The sequence below is a fragment of the Saccoglossus kowalevskii genome, chromosome 3 (genome assembly GCF_978046115.1).
Source record: "Saccoglossus kowalevskii chromosome 3, keSacKowa6.1, whole genome shotgun sequence".
Taxonomy (NCBI): Eukaryota; Metazoa; Hemichordata; class Enteropneusta; family Harrimaniidae; genus Saccoglossus; species Saccoglossus kowalevskii.
The window spans coordinates 27,256,234-27,281,733 of NC_140643.1; the positions used below are offsets into that span (position 1 = coordinate 27,256,234).

General features: G+C 36.0%; 1 protein-coding gene across 2 annotated transcripts in view; it reads right to left on the reverse strand.

Annotated features, from left to right (window-relative positions):
• Positions 1 to 4,482: 4,482 nt before the first annotated feature.
• LOC100367403 (uncharacterized) overlaps positions 4,483 to 25,500 on the reverse strand; it is a 36,749-nt gene continuing 15,731 nt past the window's right edge. The window contains exons 2-14 of one of the 2 annotated variants that reach the window (XM_085496978.1): positions 24,394 to 24,578; positions 21,275 to 21,495; positions 20,359 to 20,516; positions 20,060 to 20,148; positions 17,864 to 18,080; positions 16,911 to 17,088; positions 14,718 to 14,965; positions 13,815 to 14,311; positions 13,280 to 13,529; positions 13,006 to 13,182; positions 10,304 to 12,733; positions 9,486 to 9,580; positions 4,483 to 8,928 (exon numbers count right to left, since the gene is read on the reverse strand). In XM_085496978.1, coding sequence (XP_085353104.1) covers positions 7,905 to 8,928; positions 9,486 to 9,580; positions 10,304 to 12,733; positions 13,006 to 13,182; positions 13,280 to 13,529; positions 13,815 to 14,311; positions 14,718 to 14,965; positions 16,911 to 17,088; positions 17,864 to 18,080; positions 20,060 to 20,148; positions 20,359 to 20,516; positions 21,275 to 21,495; positions 24,394 to 24,578 — 5,769 coding nt within the window. In that variant the 3' untranslated portion in view covers positions 4,483 to 7,904. Of the gene's footprint in view, positions 8,929 to 9,485; positions 9,584 to 10,303; positions 12,734 to 13,005; positions 13,183 to 13,279; positions 13,530 to 13,814; positions 14,312 to 14,717; positions 14,966 to 16,910; positions 17,089 to 17,863; positions 18,081 to 20,059; positions 20,149 to 20,358; positions 20,517 to 21,274; positions 21,496 to 24,393; positions 24,579 to 25,500 lie in introns of both variants that reach the window. The other variant, XM_085496977.1, reaches the window with a different exon arrangement.

Here is a 25,500-nt window from a genome sequence, read left to right on the forward strand (position 1 = left end):
TATTTTGGTTTGAATGTATAGAATGATACTTTTCTCTACTGTAATACTACTGTAAGCTATGAGCATCAACTACTACATGTCACCTATGTCTCTCACAAAAAAAAATGTCTGGGCTGATTTCATTCATTGTGAACTCACACAAAATAAGTTTTTGAATGAAATGTTGTTTTTTGTCTTTGATCATTTTGACTCACATAAACAATATATGTACATAACATGCACATATTATTCTAAACCAGTTTATATAGACCTTAAACCGCAAAAGATGTAATCTTCTGTCAATTGTTTCTGAACACGTGGGCTGAAGATCCCACATAGTGGCTCATTGATGCACATTATTTTGTTCGGCAATTCATTTATTGATGTAGGCAATGTAGCTTTAAATCTGAGCAATTCTGTATATATGTATGATGATGTTGCTGATGGTTTATCACCTGTCTCCATTAATATGTTGCTAATGATTGTAATTACTTAGATTGCCACCATTTAAATCGTCTATCATTGCGAAGACGTTTTAAAACCATGTACTTTATTAAGATTGTTTTAAAAAAGCAGCTTTTTTTAATAATATATTTAATATAGACAAGTATTTTAGATACTATTTTTTTCAAAATTAGCGTGCAAATCGGTTTGCAGTATGTTTAAAGTACAGTCTTGAACAATATATTTATCATCTTTCAATTTAAGTATGTTGTTTAACATAGTTTTAAAATATAGAAATGTTCATTATATTTACTGTCTCTGTACATTATTTGTATATTACAGTAGAAACAATACAAACATTTCTCCGTGTAACTCTTCTATGTAATAGGTGTGTACATTATATCTAGCAAACATAGCGTAGTAGCCTTCCCTGTAGAAATATGGAAGAACCAATTACTTGCTCTTTACATATACATGTAATAGATGTCATTATACTGAGGCATAACTCAATTCTAGCCCTCGTTTGAGATTTTCAAAGGTGGCCTAGTATCATGGGAAGTACCATTATGTAATTTCAGTTTGCAGTACCGATGGTGATTGTATCTTGGGAGGTGGATGGGCAGTTGTGTAAGTAATTGGCAGTGACAAATAAACAATAAAACTTGCTAAAGCAGTTTATGTTGTCACTAGCTAGTATTTAGATAAGTTATATAGTATCTAAACAAATATGGGTCAAGTCTGAACCAGGAGCAAATCTTGAAGGTACAGCTATCGACTCTCCTAACTAGACAAGTGCATAAAAAACACAAAAACAACTCTAGAAACAGGGCCTTGCATACTTTTTTGACAGGCCAAATGAAAATCCGACAGAAATGCCTGCACACTGAAATGATGATCATACATAAGTAATTGATAGTGATGGTAAATGCAAGAATGTACTGATACTTATCATCTTAAACTACATAACAAACTGTATTGATTTTGTGCAACTGGACCCGAGACGAGGGTGGTAACCTGTCTGGGGCTCTAATGAACCCAATAAGCCGAATCCAACATGATTAGATACGTCTAAGGCAAGAAATCATTGTTTGTACTCTCTGTCCCACAATGATCAGACCCAGTCTATAGCTGGTGCTTTCTGGTGAGAGATCTTTCAGGTAGAAAGGAATGAAAATGTGTGGTACCCTAAAAAAAAGTGCTAGTGTTGTCCCAAGAACCGTAGGTTGGATATGGATGTTAGTTCGTCTTGTCTCTGATTCTTTGTCCTGAAGAGGTGATTAGTTCATAAGGTGACTGATTGTTTGAAAGAGAGCTAGGTTATATTAGGTTTACTAGTATACGAGACCCGTACATCTCACGCATGTGTAGCGCGACAATTACCACCCTTTAATCGTAGTGTTCCCATTAATAAACTAACGGCCAGAACAATGAGGCGTATTATGTTGGAGCATAGACCTTAGAATGAGTTAAGGTCTATGGTTGGAGGAAAGCACATGCAACGGGCAACAATTGATTATTATGAGAGACCCCTCTGTTTGGTCTCACTACAACCAGAGATATCATTGATGGTTTTGTCAGAGAGAGTACTGATCAAGGCCAAACAATTCGCCAAAAGAATTATTCAAATTTTATTCCGGCATCAAATGATTCTTCTATTGTCACTGAAATAAACGACCCAGAGTGTGGGCTATTTTTTTCATGATCCAATATTCTACCCAGTCCAGTTAACCACCATTGATTGCTCGGTCACCATACAGTGGTGACATACAGTAAGAAGTATTCAAAGCTGTCAAAGGGGTTGCATTAGTGGGCGGGCGGAAAGAAAATGCAAGAGGGTGAGGAAAATGTACCATAAAAGTAAGTACCGCAGTAGCAATCTGACGGGCAGAACCTATCGCTGTTGGAAGGGGAGGGGAGGGGAAATTCGTCATGAAGGCAATTTGGCGGGGAAATTTGTATTCATTAGGATTTTTACTTTGTGCATGGAAATTTTGATTGGTACTAGGCTAAATCTTAAATATTAAGCTAAAGTTACAAGAAATCGTAACAAATTAGTGAAATCATCTTCAGTGAGAGGCCGACAGAAAGGGGTTTAGCCTCTCAACTGATGGAGTATTTGACATTTTGTACCGTAACCGGGCTTCGCTTGACAAAACTTGATTGCAATAGATGGCGCCCGCTGAAGACCTGGTTGCAACCCTACGACCACCTTTTTTCACTTGCAACTAATTTAGTGCACAACGTCGGTATATGCTGTGCTTTCAATTTACATATTTCGGCAAATAATGCGTTATTAAACTTTAAAATAAACATTGGAGAAATCGATAGTTACAGGTATTGCTGATTTAGTTAATCAACCACTACTACTAGTAGGGTAAATAAAAACGTTCAACCTGTACTCAAAAAGTTAAATTATTGCTTATATTAGCTCAAATCACAGAGGAAACTGTTCTTTAACAGGTATTTATAGTTTCATTTATTCATGAAGGGTCGGGAAAGGAGTGGCAACAATGGACACAGGGGAAATATTTGGTTTTGAAGTGGGGGTAAAAAGTTAACAGCTAACGACATGTCCTAACCATTTAGAATAAGTTCGATCGTCGGTAATGTAAACAACTGTTTTCAAGACATTTATACACAAAAATATGAAATGCTTTCGTTAGCTACTTCTGTAAAGTATCACGTGACCATAAGGACTTCACTCACACAGCAACACATATTACTACCGGTAAGCTGTAAGCCACAACTCAGTTAAAAAAAATAGCTACTGTTATTGCAATGCACAAATAGGCAACGTCGTAACGAAGTCTGCCCGTCCATCCGTCAGAATGCGAGTTTGTGTCAAATCTTGTTTCAAAGATATCAGAAAAGTCACTGGCTAGATTTGAATAAAACTTTGTTATGACCTGATGAGATTTTGATACAAAACTGTGCATATTAATTATGTAATTTACATAACACTCATTTTTTTTCATTGTGTACATCTTCGCATCTGTTTTCATTGTGTTTATGTAGATTGATATCAGATAACAGCATCTGTACATATTGATACATCGATACCTAACCCCCAAAACATTAATGTAGAAATTGTAAATTTCCACAGAAGAAAATTAATTCTAATTTTCATTGATCCGAATTAATCACCAAAATGTGACTTTATCGATTGAAATGTGATCAAATCCAAATACATGTAATTAAAGCCTTGACACACTAAGCAAATATGTTCCATTTGGTATTAGTCATGTAAGCTATAAGTAGTTATCATGAATCTCCATGGAACACTTCAGTTTTCACACTACAGTATCACTCTGGAAAAAATGTTCAAATACATTTTCCAGAAATCTTATTAAACTGAGTTGGCATCATTTCAGTAGTCTAAAAAACGCTGCTGAACAGTAGCCTAGTTCCAGAGAAAATGACAAGAATTAACGTAACCACAAATTGAGAACATCCATCCACTATCTGCGTGTCAGGCATATAGCAACAACTATCGTGCTAGGGGAGCCAGGCTTCAAGTTATTGCTTTCTGTTCTCGTAGCTTACTTCAATAGTTCACAAATGGCCAGTTGGCTTTAATGGGTTGAAAACTGATACATGCATTTTTTTCAAAAGGAATAAATTTTGTACACTTGACTGATAATTATCTGTACATTTTAATCAGCTTATTTGAACAATTGTTTTAGAATGTTCAATGTAACAATATATTGATTGAAACTATGTACAAACTTGCTGTTTGCATTGAAGACTAATATTTATAATTTTCTATGCATATTAATACTACAGTAATAAATCATTTTCATTAACGTTTTGCTGATATGGATTAATTCCAGTGTTACATGCACAGATATGTAATGCGGATATAATAGCCTGCATTGTTAATTTGCATATTAATTGTACGTTAGCTTTTTTCTTGTATCATAAAAACAATATATTTGTCATTAGTTTTGAATTAGTCAATTCCTATATGAACTTGCATTTTAAAACAGATAGGGGGAAGACTTGCGAGCCAGCTGACTGTGTGGTGCAATTGTTTTCAATAAAGACACTTACAATACTGCATTAGCCTGCAATTAAACAATTTGGCTTTATTGCATTTTCTCTTTGGTGATGCAAAAATGTGCTCTTTTGCATCTAAGACGTATTTACCAGTATTTCAATTCGATATTGAATATGCCAACATTGCAATATCTCCAAAGCATAGTAAAAACAACAAATTGACAGCCTTCTAATCAAAACATGGTTGGAGCAAAAATAATTCATATTTTTTTTTGACATTTTCCTTGCGGAAAAGGTGTGAAGAGTCTGCGCATGCGACTCTGTAGGCTTCAGTTTCTGGTTACTTGAACTGGAAGCGGGTGCCAAAACATTCATAGATTCTATAAATGTTTGACCTTTTTGTTTTCCAATGTAGAATAGAACCAAACTAATATCTTGACTCAAAGTCAGTCACCAGTGACAGCTTAATATAAACTGCTGCAATCGAGGACAACCACTTTTCATCAAGATAAACTACTTTAGTACATAGCAGAGACTGACTAAAACACGGCTGCATGACCATAGAAGTATTTATAGCATAACCTATGGAAATGCAGATTGCACTGTGTAAGAGTTGGCACAAATTAACACAAAAGAAGCGTGTATTTGGAGTTGCACTTTTGATTGCTGTATATAATAACATTCATTGGTTGTTGATTGGTAGGAAGACTTGCAACATATTGGAAACACAAACTAGATTTCACAGAAGGCATATATAATACACACATTAGAAGAGAATTCATATGTACGTGAATAAGGTTGTGCTTACATATACTTCTGTCATAGGAAATGCGTTGATTGGTGCAGTATTCAAGCGTACTGACATTACATAAATAAATAAACAGGGGGGAAAAAAAGCTATGGCTAGGAATGGAAGCTAGTTTGACATACATATATATAAATATATACACAACAGCTTTCTAAAATCTGCTCCCAATTCTTAGTGCTGCACAAGAAAAAAATAGGTATTTGGTAAATAAAACCCATAATTGCTGACAAAACATCGAGAATTTAATTATATAAAATTATAGTAAGTAGCAAATTACTTCACCACTGATACTGGATGTCAATGGTACTGTCATAATAAGTCAACATACTCCACAATTCAGAAATATTATTACTAAGCATTGAAACATTGAAGCAGCCGACACAGCACATACTTCAGTGGTGTCAGTAGTGTAATCTTGGTCTATTATTAAGACATATTGAAAACTTAATTGAATGAAATGTATAAAAAAAAAATCAAAATGACTAGGGGTATATGAAGTAATGGAGAATTACATTTGAAACAGTGAAGCAAGGAACTACTGAACCATGTAAATACTAGCTTTTGCTCCAATTTACAACATTGTTTTGACTGACTTCTCTGCCAAACTAAAGACCAATTATTATACAGCATTGATGTACATCGTTCAATGCATATATTGAAGCAGTTAAGCAAGCAGTGTTCTCCCCAGGCTGTTTTACCATACTTGGCCACTGAATTGAAACTTAATTTAATTTATTTGTTAATACGATTGAACAATTTTCAAATTTGTTTGACCAAAAATATGCTTTTCATTAGTAAAATGGGTTTCTGAGAAGATGTCTGAGAATTCCTTGCTTTACTGTATCGCTATGTAACTATTAGATTAGCTCCGAGTCCATGTACAAATAAAGGCTGATTAATTGTATTTACAAACCCATTTTTACAGAGATTACAACTTAAATGAATGCTCCATTAATTGGGATCCCATATTTTCTCTGAGATTTCTGCAATCAAATAAACTCAAAACAATTATAAAACTTATAAAGTTAAGAACTTGGGTAGTTTTTCAATTCAATATTAAAAATTTCTATATCCAGCAGAAGAGATTCAATGTTAGCAAACTGTCATAACACCAACACTGTTAATTCTACATCTTTTTGCCAGTATTATGAAACCAGTAATATCTTTTGTAAGTTGTGCTGCCAGCTATCAGAGACTTAATCCAAATTCAGTGATAAATAAATTAAACTGTAAATAAATTAACTACAGGAATTCTAACTAATAAATGCACAGAGAACAAAATAAAACTTAAGATGAGGCATATAATAAATCATTGCCATGGCTAGTAATTTTTTAAACATTGTAGACAAAATAATTTGCTTTAATAAGTTCATGTGCCTCTTTGAAAATCTGTACATATGTGGCAAAACATGCTCTGAAAAAACTTATGCAGGATCATAATGTATACTCACACACGCGCACACTAAAGTGAACAATAGAAATGTATCATCACCCAAGTATCTAAACTTTGCATATTCAGGAAACTTAAAAGAGCACCCACATGAATAAAAAATATCATGTCTACAACCAAATTTGTAAAAAGGAAAACTTGTTAACACACAAAACATAGTTGATATGCTTTTGCCAATGAAGGATGAAAATAGAAGCACGCGCAGACGCATTATTTACAGGTGTTTTTTATGAAAAATCTCTTGAGGTAACAATTTTAACACTACTGCATTACTATCTGAGAGCAATCACAATGACTAAAAGTTGTTGTACACGGGAGACAATCGGCTCTATAATTAAGCAACAGGAGACAAACTCCAAATAATAATTATAAAAAGGCACATTAAGCTAACTAATCTTCAAAAAAATGTCTTGTCATAATATAACATGTAAATATTTTCATTACATCTAGCAGTCTTGCAATACAACTTGTTTTAAAATACACATTTAAATACTGTAAAAGTTCCAATTCAGACATCTTAATCGATTAACATTGGTAGTAGTCTTTCATGTTTTTAATTATTTCAGGGCATTTTTGAGACTGATATCTCTGAATTGCAAACAGTCAAGATTACAGAACATTGAAGTGCATTATATACACGTACATTCGTAGATTATTAAGGACTATTCTAAAATAAAAGTACACAATGTTTTAGTTTGACTATAAATGATTAAGGGTACAAGTTTTTGAGTTGGCATTATTTTAGTAGTGATTCAAAAAAGATGTCATTTACCGGGGGGTATTCCCACTTTGCAAAATACTTCATTTTTTGCCTGTTAGGTAAAAAAACCAGACATCAAGTTCCTATAATCAGTGAGATATAAAGAGTGAAAACTTGATGCAATCAATACTAAAATATTAGTTTGTTAGTCTATATGTCTCAATTTTACAATTGTGAGGCATGCACACTAAAACAATGCATTGGCAGATTTCTCCACATCAAACAATTGCCCTTAATTATTATTAACAATATTTCATTAGGTCAGCTTCTAAACTTAATTATATAACATAGCAAAGACAGAGGGGAAAAAACATGTGTTTTTATGTTAGGGTTATGTCAGTCCAGAAATACTTGCTATCAATTTGTAACAAATTATACAAAATAACCCCCAATTCAATAAAATTTAAAGTATTGCCAAATGACACTTAAATTGGAACTGAACAGTATCTGCTGTTTTTAGGTTGTCATTAGCCTTCTGATCCAACAGTGGACTTGGGCTGATTAGCAACAGAGGTTGGTTGGCCATTAACTTGTGGAACTGTTCTGTCCTGCACCACATGTTGATGCAAAACATTTGCTGGTACATTATTTCCTCCTGTGGCTTTAGCTGATGGCAGCGATGGTGGTGGTGGTAGTACTTCTGCTGCTTGTGCTGTTGCTTCTGCTGCTGTACTTGCATTCTGGTGGTTGCCTTTAGCAAGAGGTTGCAATTTGTGTGTCTGCTGTTGTGTACTCAACTGCAATTGACTGCCACTGGCTATTACTCCCCCTCCTTGTTGTTGTTGTATATATGAAGTTTGTGCTTGATTTGTATTAAAAGTTTTTACAGTCTTTGGTATACCTTGCTTTGTTTGTGCTCCAGAATCATTATTTACTCCTTTCATATTTGTTTCCCACTCCTGTTTCAGTTTATTTTGCTTCAACTGGTTCAAACTCAATTTCTCAGATGAATTATTAGGTAGTTTAGGCCTTGTTAGATTATCCACCAGCTTATGTAAATCATCAGTAAAAAGAGGAGTTTTGGATACAGTTCCAGAAGCCCCTTGTTGGACATTTTGCTCTCCTCCATTTGAAGTGTTCAATGAAAGTTCACTGTGAGAGTGCAATCCACTTCCATCTTTCACACCAGTTTCAATCCTAGTTTGCGTCACATTACTTTCACCTTGTCTCTGTAAAGTTTTTTGACTGAGTATTCTGCTACCTGCAGCATTTGCAGGAATATCATTGCTTATATCATTGGCATTGACTGGTAAAGGTGCTGGTAAATTACTAGTAGTCGCTTTCTCTGTGAACAGCTGTGGTGAAGTATTCCTTGCAACCGGAACTGCCTGATTTGCGGCAGTACTAGTTCTATTACAATTTACACCAGATGCATTCACTTGTAACGAGTAACGTCTAACAGCACCAGATGCATCTTTTTCCCTACTCTTCACATATTCTTCAATCTCATTCTTGTGCTTATTTTCCAGCTCTTCTTTTTCTTTTCTATGCCTTCAAAAAATGAAACAAAAATAATACATTGATTAAATATTTATATCTTGTGCAATTTGTGCATGTTTGTATAAATAAATATGTTGCATTACAGCCCCAACAGAGATAAAAGCGTAACCTTTTTACCACCAGTTGCCTCTTTTCATCACTAATTTACAAAATATTCCAGTTTATCTGCACTTTCCTTCAGAAGATTCGAACAAAAATAGACAAATCTTCCAAGTAAAAACTAAAAATTTACCCAAATTTTGTCTGTTGGCTCCAAAATTAGGGTTATTTCCAGAAATATTGAAGAACATGGAAAAAAAATGCTGTCTGGTGGTGAAAAGGTTAAGTATCATTAAAGCCATCGGCAAAGCACAAATTGCAACTTATTTTTGATTTCCCTACTTGAATAAACAATAATACATTACTTTCTCACAGAAAGAGAACAGCAGTTTTTTTTTTATTCACAACTATTACTTATCAAATCGCATTGAGAGAGAGAGACAGTGATCAAAAACTAAGCAGCTCAGGAAAAAAAAAGAAAAAAAAGAGGAACATTGATGTTTGCTTACCTTTTCAGCAAGCATTGCAGACCTTCATCATTGGGATCAAGGTGAAGAAATTCAGAATCCTGACTGACAATGGGTGCAGAATCTGGCCTTGGTTTCTGCTGAATCAAACAAAACAAATTCAATTTTATACCATGCAAAAAAGAAATAGATACAGCAAGCAAGTAACAGAAGGGAGTTGTGCAGTGGCAATACACGGGAGAGAACAAAAATTGCCTTGCACTTTTGTAGTGTGTGCAGGCTTACAAGTCATTCTTAATGAAAAATACAAGTCATTCTTAATGACACAGTCTCCGTCCCAAATCGGCCCAGTCATCTCAAGATAAAGTAGCATTGGTACCATGAAAACAAGATGGCCGCCAGTATTTGTTCGAATCATGGAAAACAAAATGACGTGCACCTACAAACTCAATATGTATGATCATCATACCAACTTTGATCCAAATCGGCCAAGTCATCTCCGAGGAACTGCTACGGACACGTTTAGGTATCAGAAATAGCAAATTTTACATCCATTTTTGCTTGGATCATAAAGTAACTTGACGCACATATGTAATACATTATGTATTGTCTATTATGTAAAAAGATTGAATGAAATCCGTACATACATACGTACGTGTGGAGGTAACAAGCCCAAATTAATAGTCCCTGTTTTTGGATTTTGTTCAAACAGGAACTAAAAACTATTAAGTATAATATGTTTTGTCCTTGTACCAGTTTGGAATAGAATAGGTCAAGACATGTTCAAGAAATTACTGCTGACAGATGAACACACAAGTACAGTTATGATGAGTTAGTACGGAAATGATGCAAACACTCACCTGATTTTGAGGTTGTGGCAGTGGTGGTTTCTTGTCAGTAAATGGAGCATTCTCTAAATGCACTGGTGGCAATGACAAACCAGTGGTACTTTTAACATTTACATTAGCTGGAACTTCAGAAGAGCTTCCTGGGCTATGACATGGTGAGGTATCAGTTGATGATATTAATTCTTTGTCAACTTTCAACGATTCACAAGAAGGTACATAAACACTATTATCTTCATTTTTAACAGGACTTATCTCATTTTCAGGTTCTACAACAGTGCTTTGCTCGTGAACATTCTCAACAACAGTTATCTGGAAGCGTCCTTTTTGAATATTTTCTGGCGCGGATTTGCTTGTTTTCAATTTGGCCCCATATTCTACCTGTTCTTCAATGGCAACAGCAGTCCGCGATACTAAATCACTAACAACACTTTTTACTGTGGGGTCCACATTGGCAGACTGCTTAGCTAGAGCTAGAGGATCAGTAGGCATAATGGAAAAACGTCCTTTCACAATTGGCATACGTGGCTCATTGACTGTAGGAAGGTTTCCATGGAGCTGTTCTTGCTCTTCATGTGATACCAGATTTGCAGGAAAGTCTTGCTGGGAATGGTGCCGAGTGAGAAATGTTATGCCTTCATCACTTGATATTGATGACGTTTTCCTTTCTATTGTATTTCCAGTCAACTGCACACTAGCTTCCTTTTGAAAAACATCCTCATCTACTTTGTCCACATGGAATCTGCATCCTAAATTGACAACTGTGGGTGTGGTTGCTGTAGTTAATGTAGTTTCTTGTGGTAATGCTGAAGCATTGTCAGGTACCGTGTAAGGAATATGCGGGGAACTAGTGTAACGAGTTACATTTCCTTGCCCAGTTTGTGAAGTGTAGCTAGCAACTGTTGGCATAGGATGCATAGACTGTATAGAAGCAGAGTGTGTGCCAAGGACTGAGCCAACTTGCTGCATTTGGTAAGGTACATTAGCCATATGTGGTGGCAATTGTCCTGAATGAGGAGGTAAATGTTGAGAAGGATTCTGTGAATAGACAAGATTTTGCTGTTGCATGCCAGGAAACAGAGTTGAGACAGGCGCAAAAGCAGAACCTGGGGCCCCAACATGTTGCAAATTATTCATATCTGTAGGATTGAACAATGGTGTAGCATGCTGAATGGGCTGCTTATGAAGTTGCTGTAATTTTGCATCCAACTCTCGGATATTAATCAGTTGTACTTTAGTCTGAGGTTTAGGTGTGCTGGAACCATAATATGGAACTGGTGGAGTGGGGTTCATAAACTGCACTTGTTGCCCGGCCATTGTAGAAGGAGTGGCAGAGGTTGTTGGGAATTGTTGGGGATGAAAAGCACCTTGTGGTGGTGGAGCTTGCATTCCTTGCGGTGGCGGGGCCTGCATTCCTTGCGGTGGCGGGGCCTGCATTCCTTGCGATGGCGGGGCCTGCATTCCTTGCGGTGCTGGGGCCTGCATTCCTTGCGGTGCTGGGGCCTGCATTCCTTGCGGTGCTGGGGCCTGCATTCCTTGTGGTGGAGGAGCCGGCATTCCTTGCAGCGATGGAGCTTGCATTCCTTGCAGTGGTGGGGCTTGCACCCCTTGTCCTTGTGGTGGTGCTTGCATTCCAGGTGGCATCTGCATGACTTGTGCTGGAAGAACTCCTACAGGTGACACCCCTTTCAGACTTCCAGGTGGCTGCATACCAGTTTGTAGAGGCAAGCCTGGCAGGTTAGATTGGGTGCTGGTTTGTTGATTCTGGAGTCTGGCTTGCTGATTGGCAGGAATGTCTTGTGATGGCTGCTGCAATTTATTTTGTTGGTTTGCTGGCACATTTTGCTGTTGTGCAGCAGTGGCAGCCATGGCCTGCTGATTTGCAGGAACCTGTTGGTTTGCTGGCAATGTTTGATTTGCACTTATCTGACTAAGTGGGACAGAAGGCATTGAAGGTGTGGCAACATCCACTGATGATTGATTGTGATGCGCAACAGCGGGAGAAGAGACTGATCTTCCAGGACCAAGACCTTGTTTTGTTTTCACTTCATTCGCAGGTTGCGACGTACTAATTGCTGGTTTTGGTGATGCAATTGTTGCAGATGATGAGGTTGGCGAGATCTGATCCTGTTGGACATCAGCAGATGTACTTTTACCCAACATATTTTGAACAGAGACACTGGCAGCATTCTGAGGAAGGCTTTGAGTTGTAGCAGCATTCAAGGCAACCATATTAGAATCATCATCTAGAGGACTTGTCTTGTCAACATTAGCAGGTGGAACAGATGACTGTTGACTACCAACATTTGCTTGCGCATTGGCTGGGATATTAGCACCTTTTAGAGTTTTGAGAGGAGACCTATCAAAGGCAGCACCTTCTTTGACTGTTGGTGTGGTAGGAACACTCCCCTCAGGAGTTGCATCTGAATGCTGGCCATTTTGAGCCTGTTTAAACAAAGAAAACATGGCATGATTTATAATATTTCAGTTAGCTTCCATGCATGTGCATATTAGTATTTTTATTGCATATTATTAAATATATCACGTTTTCTTTATTAATTTCTTGCAAATACTAAATATGCCTACTAGGCCATCATCACTGAATTGCAGGCAATTTTTGATTTTGTGAGAACAATAAATATATATATCAGAATAAATATAGCAACACAACAGTATGCACCACCAATACCATGTGACATACAAGAGACCAAGCTTACCACAAGTTGACTCTCATCTACAGACACTTGGGTAGACGTTCTTCTCTGTTGTTTTGGACTTGAACGAGGAATCTCATCTGCAGGTGTTGGACCCATATCTCTTGCCTTCTGTACAACTTCCTTGATTTGTTCAACAAATAATTCAGTATGCTGCTCTGTCAAGTGTTTACTATCAACCTAAAATATCAATCAATTTGTAGAGACCAATTATCAAAATACTATCTTTTGAAACATTATCAAATAATAGTAGTAATGATAGTCCAACTGTATTTACCAAATTTTCAACAATAACTTCCACATCATCTTCAACAGCAAATTTAAAAGTGACAGTCTGTCCGTTATGCGTTTCCAAAGCACATTCTACGATGCCATCTTTTTCCACTTGTACAATAGACAGTGATGGATTTTTTCTTTTTATACCCTTAGTCTTCTTCACCTTTTCTTTCTCAGTCTTTTCTTTGGTATCTTTTTTCCTGGCTTTGTCAACAGCAAGGTTGGCAGGAAGTCCCTCTTGGCTGCCATGACTGTATTAAGTACAAGAATTAAAGAATGCACTATGAAACTTTTACATGTTTTGAAACATTTCAACGAGATAACTGAATGCAGGAAAAATCATACGTGGAGCGGGCGATGGTGACCATACTAGGCTTTACCACAGCAATCAAATACTACACACTGTAACAGAATTTTACTATATTTGTTCAAATGCATGAATTTATTGGGTTATTTGATCAGTGCAAGATATTTTACTACAGCAGCAGTAACGAATAAGCGTCACAAATGGGGTTAAATGAAAGTCAAATACTCACCCTTCTTTAGCACCTTCAGTCTGAGGAGTGCCTGGACCACTGTGTCCTTCAGGGGGAGAAATATCTTTTCTCTCTGTCTGAACTAAAGTCTTCATTTGGCAGTCTTGTGGTTGTTGCAATTGGGATTGTGGAATACTTGTCTGGCTTTCTTGGGAAGGTAGATTTTGCTGCTGAGAAAACTGTGTAGGCTGAGTTTGGAGCTGTGATGGTGGCTGGAGGGTACCTGGGGATGGTTGAAGAGCAGCTGGAGCAGTTTGGTATTGTTGCTGTGATTGCTGTAAGAACTGTTGTTGTTGCTGTCCTGGCACAATGTATTGTTGCTGTGGAGGTGGAAACTGCTGTTGGAACTGTTGCGGAAATTGCTGCTGCTGATACTGTTGCTGTGGCAAGTGCTGGAATTGCTGTGGGTACTGGCCAGACGATTGGAATGACTGTGTTTGACCATACGAACCTGGGTACTGTTGGAACTGATCCTGTGAATACGGCTGTTGGGAAGTCTGCAACAGGGATGGGAAAATCAATACATGGTAATTTTATTACTTACGAGCCGGGCTAAGGATAAAATAGTGTTAGCCACATTGGCTACAACTACATAGTTTTCTTAGCCATTTCAAACTGGGTTAGCAATCTTTGTTAGTGACAAGAAATGAAAAAAAAATCGCAAATTTGTAACTTACACTGGCAAGCACAATGTTTCCTGATGTTTAATTTACATTTTTGTGGATGATGACATACTTTTATATAACCATTTTCACAGAATAATTCATGGTTTGAAATACTTTTGGTGGGGAAAGTTGCATCATTTATTGTAGCCAAACCTAAATGAAATTTAGCGGAAGCCCATACAAGAAATACAAATTAACACAAGGAATACAAGAGTATTTGTACAAAAGCTCAACAAACCTGTTGATATTGCTGTCCTTGATTGTACGCAAGCTGCTGATAGGAAAATTGAAGGGAGTTTGCAGGATAGCCTCCTTGCTGGAAGCCAGCAGGATTAGGTAAAAATTGTCCTTGTTGGCCAGGGTACTGGTTAGCAGCAAACTGTTGCGATAAATGGGGAGACTGTTGGTATTGTCCCTGAACTGATGGCTGTGAAATATGCATACTGGAAGCATCAGATCCTATGCCAGAGTCAAGTGTACCATCACCTAGAATACAAACAAACGTGATTGTACAAGCTTGCGTGAACACAAAAATATTGAAACAAGGAAGTAGACATTTTTGGGATCAAGGAAGACAATTATTGATATTCAAAAAATGTGCACACAATTACTTGCATTCTTCTTGTTTGGGGCTTATAAACCATGTACATTATCAAAGAAAATCTATGTGGTACCGGTAAGTTTCATTGAAATTTGGATGAGTGGTATAGGAAACATTCGTGGAACAAATAAAAATTGGCTAATTTATGCAAATCAGGTCTGCACATTCTCCCTCAGCATGTACTGAAAAGCAATGATTGTTTCCGGGCATCTGTTTACCATGTTTCATTGAAAATTGACTAATTAAGTAAACATTAAACAAATCACCATCCGAGTTGATCTGGCTGAGAAACTTTCCAGCCAATCAGTGCAATGGTGACGTATTTTGCAAAATTTTAACTCGATTTGTGTGTTGGCATGTGGCGATAAAAATGCATGGGTCAGTCGGCTACATCGATGAAGTTTCTTCATGGCTAGCGAAAAGCAAGATACCATATAATCTCTTAAGTGAGTGAAATGCCTTAATTTGGTTTTAAAATGGGCATCACGAAAAACAAGCCATGCATGGCACAGTCCCCATTAGTTATCAAACTTAAGATATAATTTTGTTTAGTTGGAACATAAACATGTCAATGGATTCAGAGGCTGATGCTCGATTATGACGATTTTTTAACATTGAAATGATTGACATTGAGCCATCTTGTTTCTGGTCATCAAACGAGTACTTGTTCATATTGGGATATATTGCTCTGGAACAGCATTAATTAAAACAAAATTTTGAATACATATATATATCTATAACATGATGTACAATGAATATATAAAATTGGAACATACTCATTCAAATCATGTCAGAAATACGGCTCAAGAACCGTATTCATTAAACAAAATCACCCAAGTTAGCCATTTTGAATTTGATTTCAAAAATAAAATGACATGCATAAGGTCCCATAATGTCCAATGTTTGCCATTCATTTGAAATATACCTGTATATCTATGACATGATCACTAATGAATATATAAAATTTGAACATATTCAGTCAAAGCATAGCGGACATATGGCACTAGAACTGCATTCAGCAAAAGAAAATGGCTGCCAGTCAGCCATTTTATGTCGGACTTGAAAAACAGAATGACATGCTTAAAGGTCTAATAATATCTAATGTATGTACCCAGTTTGAGCAAAATCCATCCTGAAATTCTAGATTTTGATTATTTTTCAGCACAAAAATGGCCGCCATTTAGCCATCCTTAATCAGATCGCGAAACAAATTGATGTGCACATGTATAATATTATGTATGATGCATGTGAGAAGTGTGAATGTAATCGGCCCAGGCATGTCTAAGATATAGGTCCGCACGCATGGATGCACACAATTACAGTACAGACTAATTACAGTCAATCAAAAAGCTGTTCACATGAAAAAAAAATGCTGGATGGTGCCAACGTGTTCGAATTACTATAGCTCATTTAAATATGTTAATGACAGTTCAGCGACTTCATGATGAACGTAACACAGAAGAGATTTACCGATGGTGTAGTGCGATTTTTTGGATTTGATTTTGATGGGAAAAAGGCAATTTTTTTTTTTTAATCAGCTCAATTTAGAAAAATAAATAAACATACAGTCCCAGATAAAAACATATCGAGTGGAATTTTTCGGGGAAAAAAATAAATGTACCGATACGTTTATTTGGGACATGAGAGTACACGTGTGCTAATGGCAAAAACAAGTCATATTTAAATGATATAGTATACAATAAATACAATTTTTGATTGTTGTGCATTTCTATTTTAGATGAATATGCTAGCATGATCTCTGACTAATTACAAAATTAACATACTGGTACATCAAACAAATTACAGCACAAAACTCGAACCAATACTCACTGTCAACACGTGGAACATTCTGCTGTTGCACATTTTGTTCATTTTCATGTTTTTGTTTTTCCAACCTTTCTAGTTTTTCTTTTTTTCTTTCTTTAATCCTTTTAGCTGTAGTAATGCGATCTCTTATGCACTTCGCAACTGTTTTCTGGTCCAATTCATTCAAGAATCCAGACTTCACCTGAAATTTGCAGTGCAGTATTTAACAGAAATGCATGATAACTGATAAACACAGTTTTACACAGGGCGCACATGAATTAGATCACAAAATTTGTTACCGATCATCAATGTTGGGCAACTCCATCGAGAAAGAGGAATATCACCACCATTTAGCTCACAGTACGTCAAAGCATAATTTAGCATGTTAACAAATTAAAATATCCTGCTGCTCCACAATTTCCACTTTGCACTCTCTAAAAAGATGCAAGCAGTTAATAAAACTAAGAAACTTCTTAAATTTTATAGTTGTAAATTTTGATATGGCATTAGTACAGCTTGCGTTTATACAAAATTTCTGTCATCCCGTCATATTAAATTCAAACAGTTTGAAAAGTTGGCTTCTCATAATCAAACAAGAAATTCATCAAATCAAAACCTGCTCCACCTTGTGAAATTACAAGTTCCATTTCCAGGTTATCATTTGATGAGGAATTGCACATTCAGCTTAAAAGTTGAATCCTGAAAACGCGACATTTGAAATCACCTTTTTTAATTACTTAGTAAATACCGTAGTTTGCAAGGTAATTTACAGTACTGGTGTCTACAATGTGCTGGGTGTAATGATCAATAAACATTAGCATAGCATAAACTGTACATTCACTGGGTTGACATAGACTTAGGTACTCATTACTTCAATACACTGTAAATATGAAATTGACTGCCCTCAGAATCATGTTTTATCAGTTTCACCAGGCAACAACCAGCAACTTGCAAGACATTCCAACAGAAAAAATTACCATTTCAGCAGCCACTTGATCTGGGTCATCCTTCTGTAGATCAAAACCAAACTGCAAAGCTTCATTGTCTTTATGTTTATCTTTCCTTTTTTTCGGATCATCAACTCTTAACCTCAGTTGTATGGTGCCATCATCTTCAATATCTCCCATTAATTCAACTTTAAAACCTGTATCTTCTTCAAAAAATTCCAAGGTAAGAAGTTCTTTTGCTGTAAGCCTGAAAACAATATTTTATTAAATACAAGTTAGTAAGACATTTAAAGACATGATTGAGCAACTATTCAAATCAATTCCTGTAATTAATTCTATTAGTAGCGCATGGCTTACGTACATTATAAATGTTTTTATTTGGGCGAAATAAGTGATTTTAACGACACTGTATATAATACAAGCAATTTTTGGTTTAAGTTCACTTCTATTGGAGATGTGGAATCTAATGGGGCAAATACAAATGTATGGCATAATGATTTACCAAATTATATAATTTACATGTGTAAATCCTTTGACGTAGCACTGATTGCACAGCATACAACTGATATATGAAAAGAAAATCTTATTTATAAACAATTACAAATATAATGAAATTCTATTTTGGTTTGGTATACTACCTGCATACTTACAATAAAATTAAACAAGATAAATGTCACATTTCTCATCATTGAAAAAGAAATACATGGCCTTTAATATCATGAATAATTAAATGGAAATGGTGTGCTGCATTACTGAGAAGATAAGATTCATTCATAGGGAATTTGCCCAGTGAACATGTACAGACTGGATGTGAATGCACTACATTAAAATATTAGAAGAAACTACATGGACATTGAATATTATCACAGGAAATAATCACACAATCATAATAATGATGTGCACAGTAACTCTCCATAAGTACAGACACCACCACATTCAAATGAAACTGGAACAGTTAGGCTTTGTACCTACTTCGAACAAAAAACTGTAAAAGTATATTAAAACAAGCGATCTTGGAGTTGGTAGAACTCGGCCGTAATTGACAAGTGCAGTGGCAGTTACTAGGTGGATAGGAGAAGTGGAATCTATGACAGTTTAGTAATTGTGGTCAGTGAAAGGGCATATCCCGTAAGAGGAAACGTATTTATAAATGTAATGCATGGATACGTATAATTGATGATGTGGGTGTACAGGAAATTGAAGCTGAAACATGAAGTTGTCACTATTACCAGAATGTATTTTTACATTATTTGGTTACTGTACATGCGACAGAATTGAGAAAGACAAAGTAACATTGAGATGACCGCGAACTTCAGCATTTCTGAAAAACATTGGCCCATACAGTGCAATTTTCCAAGACAATGTGTACTGAGAATGCCTCGCTTCCAACTGATATAATGGTCAACTGGAACCCATGTATTATACATAGCCCATACATAACATATGGGAAAGTGAAAAAATCACACACAATAAAAATCGAGTACAATTATTTCTTGCCTTTATACCTATTTTGAACTAAATCAGACAAAGCATGTGCGAGAAATGGTTAAAGACACATGAAAATAAAACAAAAATGGCCACCAGTCAATAATTAATTCAATGATCAATCAATTAATTTAAGAATATATTTTTCACAATATACTGAATAAAGAAGGTTTTGATCGCAATCGAAAAAAGATCACTTTTATAACTGCATTCAATATCATTACAGACAAGTGTTAAGTGAATGAGTAAGTAAAACAATACCGACAGAATTGAGAAAGACAAAGTAACATTGAGATGACCCCGAACTTCAGCATTTCTGAAAAACATTGGCCCATACAGTGCAATTTTCCAAGACAATGTGTACTGAGAATGCCTCGCTTCCAACTGATATAATGGTCAACTGGAACCCATGTATTATACATAGCCCATACATAACATATGGGAAAGTGAAAAAATCACACACAATAAAAATCGAGTACAATTATTTCTTGCCTTTATACCTATTTTGAACTAAATCAGACAAAGCATGTGCGAGAAATGGTTAAAGACACATGAAAATAAAACAAAAATGGCCACCAGTCAATAATTAATTCAATGATCAATCAATTAATTTAAGAATATATTTTTCACAATATACTGAATAAAGAAGGTTTTGATCGCAATCGAAAAAAGATCACTTTTACAACTGCATTCAATATCATTACAGACAAGTGTTAAGTGAATGAGTAAGTAAAACAATACCTTTCAGTACAGTCTGGTCGACTGCATCCATCAATAATATCTTTAATCTCTGGATTAGTAACCTTGTCAAAACTTAAAGGCCTTACCCCCTGAAAAAAACAAGAAAGCATAAAAATTGAAACAAAATTCCAAGTCTGCTCAGTCAAACCAAAAAAGATTTGTTTCTGAACATCAGAATGATTTGACTACTCAGAAAATCAAAGTCTTTGTTTTGGTTCAACTGAAAAACGAATTACAATGTATAACATGTACTACTATCTGTTTATCATTCTATACTACTATGGAAGACATGTACTCACACTTGTAACTCTTCTGTAGATCTGTCCAGGATTCTGACACTCAGCATATGGATACTCAGATGTTGCCATTTCCAGCATACACATACCAAAAGCATAAATATCAACTGATTCATCATAATGTTCTTCATACATTTCTGGTGCCATGAATTCCGGGGTACCTTAGGAGACACAAAGATTACGTGGAATCTTTGAGCTGTTTTGAGAGAGAAGAGACCAGTTGCCAAGGAAAGAATTGTTAGTATGTTTTGTCTTGGCGAGAGTCTGCATACATGACCTGCTTAGTGTGAGAGACACTGGTTGTTCTATGATGTAGGGGAACTTACCTTTCAAAATTCCTAGTACCTTATTGTTAATCAGCACATCTAAGAGAATGCTGTGAAGCAAACTACACTCAAGAAAAGAAAGAAGTGAAAAGTGTGAAGGGCCAACTAAGGTAATTCAGGCAACTGGTAACACAGAATATGATGATAGAAATAATAATGCATCTAGTATTGGTTTCATCTCATTGAATATCATTACTAAAAATGCATTAATTTTTCACTGTGTTTTAAAGTATTTACTGATGAGTGAAAACCACATCAATTACAATAGAAGTTATTGTTTCACTGGAAAACTGAATTTAATCCTTGTGAGTGATCAAATATCAATAAAGTGAAATTAAAAACTCGTGAAAATTAATGCTTTTACAGTATATTTCAAGATTTTACTTAGAATTTGAAAATCTAAATAAGACTTTTAAATTCTTGAATCAGTGTTTTGTTGTCATACCACAATTTCTATGCATACATATCCTAAACATGTGCTCAATAGTAAGTCTGCAATCAATGGCTCACCTTAACACAAATGGAACACACATTAAACTTGTATGGCATTGTGTGGTTACAATGCGCAATATAAAAAATCATATGCTTCTTACCTATGACACTTTTTGCAAAGGAGGTTTTCTTCAACGTTGCTAAACCCAAGTCACCAATTTTCACAGATCCTGACGTTCCAGTGATGAAAATATTATCACACTTTAAGTCACGGTGGATGACAGGCGGTTGGCGTGTGTGAAGAAAATTAAGTCCTTTGAGGATCTGCCGGCACCAACTTCTTAACATTTTGGTTTTCACTACCTTAAAACGCTTCAAGTATCTGTAAACAGCAATGTTTGATGTATAAAAGTTGTCAATAATATCAATATATGACTGTTTGGTTAATACCCAAGCAAATAAAGGTGCACATTTGATATCCAACTACATTACTGACATTTTCATTTTTGCAAGGGATTCGAGTAGATAATTAGGCCAAATGTGTGTGTGTTGTAAAAAAAATTAAGGTAGGTAGGTACGGTAGGTAGGTCTAACTATTTATCACTTGCAATTGTTGTTAAGATGCTGCTTGGCTTGTTGATCCATACATAATATAGAATTATATTATACAGAAGCAGTTTACAAATTAATTGTTCAGCATTGCAGCAACAAAAAAGAAGTGAGCACTTTCCAGTTTAGCAATGAAAAAATAAGATCTGCATGCAAAAACTAAAATGCATTATTTTTATTGTTTTTCAGTGATAAAAATGACACAAAATGTATACAGTGTGTCCTTGAAACTTGAGTTCCAAGTGGCATATACAACAGATTGCAGTGTTCTCCACAAGGGGTTTTAGGCGGGCGGCCCGCCCATCAAGTTTTACGGCCGCCCAGTAACTCTCAACACCCGCCCACCAACATACATCCAGCTGAAATTTTTTGTAAAAAGCTTGCATTGTTCTTCCCAAGCCTAAACAAAAGAGTAGTTGCCCAACCCTTTATTTTGCTATTGTTTCAACAGTCCAAACATAAACAATGTCCATTGGAAGTCTGCAAGCAGTTATCAAGTGTATTCATGGCAATGTGTCAATCGCTTGAATTCATTGTCGCCCGACATTGTTGCCACATTGCTCACGATACGCAACTACAGTGGTTTCAATTTACAGCTGTATTTTTAATAATCGTCTTCCGATCACGAAAGAAAGAAGTAAATACGAACGAAATGTATATGCACAGAAAATAAACAAATATATTAGCAGATTGCATGTAAACTCGAACAAAAATTTAAATTCTAGCCGTATTTACAACGTTCGCTCGATTTTCGTTGTGAAAACAGCATGGAGAAGGCAAACTGATGACCTTTTGGCCTACCCCATTCAACGACCGTCTGCTACCCACCGCTGTTGGCGCTGTAACGATTTAGTATCTAAGTTGCATAGGGGAACAGCGCATTCTGGGTGGTTCGTGTACTGAATTCGGAAAGCGGTAATAAACATCAAACATGGCTGCTGGATTAGTTTACCGCGAGTATTTGTAATTGAATAATATTTTAGTTATCTTTTCCACGTACTTTTTTCAATTTATCTATTTTTTTATGTCTAATCTTTCGAGAACATATCAGATTCTTTTATTTTGCCGATTGCTAGCATTTTTTTCTTGAATTCCAAAACAATGTGTGAAAATGCAACGTATCGTGGCCGTACATGCGTAAATGCATCTTACCGTCCGTCGGCACGGGTGAGTACTGATGCCACAAATAAAAATGTTATGGATTTTGTTTTGACAAATTGTCTGTTTTGGCTTCGTGGGCAAATCATCTCGTATATTTTCTACATTATAACTCAATTATGTTTTGTACTTGCTCTTGGTTACTCGAATTGCATTTCATGAACGCAGAATAATTTGCGAACGCATAAATCACCGATTTCAAACTTTTTGCATTTCGTAAATATTGATAGTGACCAATCTGTTTGTATTTCAAAAAAATGTAACATGTTCCAATTAAATTAAATTAAAAAGAGAGTAGTAAATAACTTAGTGTGTATTGCAGTTCATGTCATAAATGCGAGAATGCTGTATGTAAATGATATGCAAATTGATATGCAAATTTATGCTAATTAGGCCGCCCACCAGCTAATTTGGATTGTGGAGAACACTGGATTGTTCAAAACACGTGTTCCATGTAGTACTTAGTAATATGGCCAAAAATAAAAACAGCCGTTATTCGGCCATCTTTGATCTGATTATGAAACACACTGATATGTATGATGTATGTGCCAAATACGAATGAAAATGGTAGATAAATTGTGGAAATATAGTAGTAAGGCCAAAAAGTCAGATGGCTGTCAATTGGCCATCCTTGACCAGATTTTGAAACAAATTGTCATGGACATGCATCCTTACATGTATAAAGTACATGCATGTGCCAAATTTGAATGAAAACTGACAGAGCACGTCAAAAATACCGCATAAAAAAAACAAAAACAAGATGCCTGCCAGGCGACCATCTTTGATCCAATTGTGAAATAAATCATCATGGACATGTGTCCTAACATGTATAATCCATGTACCAAGTTTGAATGACAACTGACAAAGCATATCCAAAATACAACATTTTCAAAAAACAAGATGGCTGCCAGTCGGCCATTTTGAATCGAATCGCTAAACCACCGCATGTGCATATGTCCCCACATAAGATACGAGGCACATGCAAAGAATGAAATACAACTATGGACAGACTGATGCACGCACAGATGGACGGACGGACGGACAGACTCGGGAACTCACGGACAGTCGGGGACATGTATCCTAACATGTATGATCTATGTACTAAATTTGAATGACAACATGTCCAAAATACAACATTTTCAAAAAATAAGATGGCTGCCAGTCGGCCATCTTTGATCCAATTGCGAAATAAATTGTCATGGACATGTATCCTAACATGTATAATATATGTACCAAGTTTGAATGAAAACTGACAAAGCATGTCCAAAATACAACATTTTCAAAAAACAAGATGGCTGCCAGTCGTCCATTTTGAGTCGAATCGCTAAACCACTGCATGTGCATATGTCCCACATAAAGTACGAGGCACATGCAAAGAATGAACGGAATCGGTCCAAGGGGACTAATTATGCCTTGTTTATCTTATTACATAGGGGCATATTACCGAGACATACACAAGAAATGCACACTACTAACTTGCAATTTTGGATGGTATACCATTGAAATTACTTACGTTTTAAGTGTTCCTGAGGTCATGAGTTCTGTAACAAGCACAATATATTTGCGTCCTCTGCCTGATGGTGGTGGAACAGACTCCCAACAATCAAAAAATCTTACTATATTTGGATGGTTCAGCCCCTTTAGCATTTCTGCTTCTTCCTTGAATTTCTGCCTTTCAGACCTACTTAACCTCTTATCCTAAACAAATAATGAGAACAAAAAATCTAATCAGGTCTGCAGATAATTCCATAGGACACATTGAAATATTGGTGTAACAAATTTAAATACAAGATAAATTCAAAGGCTTACTCAAAGCAAAAAAAAGGGGCAAGAATGGGCCTAATATGAGATTATCACCTAATAATACTTTTGTAGAGCAAGCTGACACAGTAACTGTATATGCCACGAGAACTCTCGACTGCCAAATCTGATTTTCAGGAAATTTGCTTATGAATAACACACAATGTTGAGTTATAATAATTTATCCATGGAAATTAATGATACATCATTCTAAAATTAACAAAATGGTCAGCATCATTGTACATGTATTTATAACATTCCCTAAGACACATGCTGGCTGAAAAGTATTAATGACCAGTATTGGTGTTACGTCATTTGAGGCAATGACTCATAACAAGTCATAACTTGCAATGACAGTATTAACAGTGCTCAGTTGTCACAGCATATCATACAATGGTGGCCATTTTTCACTTTGTGACAAGCAAACTACATTCTGATTTGTCACACAGCTGGTGCCAAACAACAAATAGAAAATTTGCAAGCACAACTATGATTCAATAAGAAACAAGTCATTGAAAATGACACAGTCCCCGTTAAATTTTTGAAAGTTCTCTTTGTGCTTGTCATATTAAAGTGGAGGGGTTGTCGCGAGCATGTCCTTGAAACTTGAGTTCCAAGTGGCATATACAACAGATTGTTTATGTACATCAAAACACGTGTTCTGTGTAGTCGTAATATGGCCAAAAATAAAAACAGCCGTTATTCGGCCATCTTTGATCTGATTATGAAACACACTGATACCATTAAAATCCTATTATAAACCGCATACCTAATAGTAACCGCACCCCCGATTTCGACTTGAGTGTTAAAGAGTTCTCAA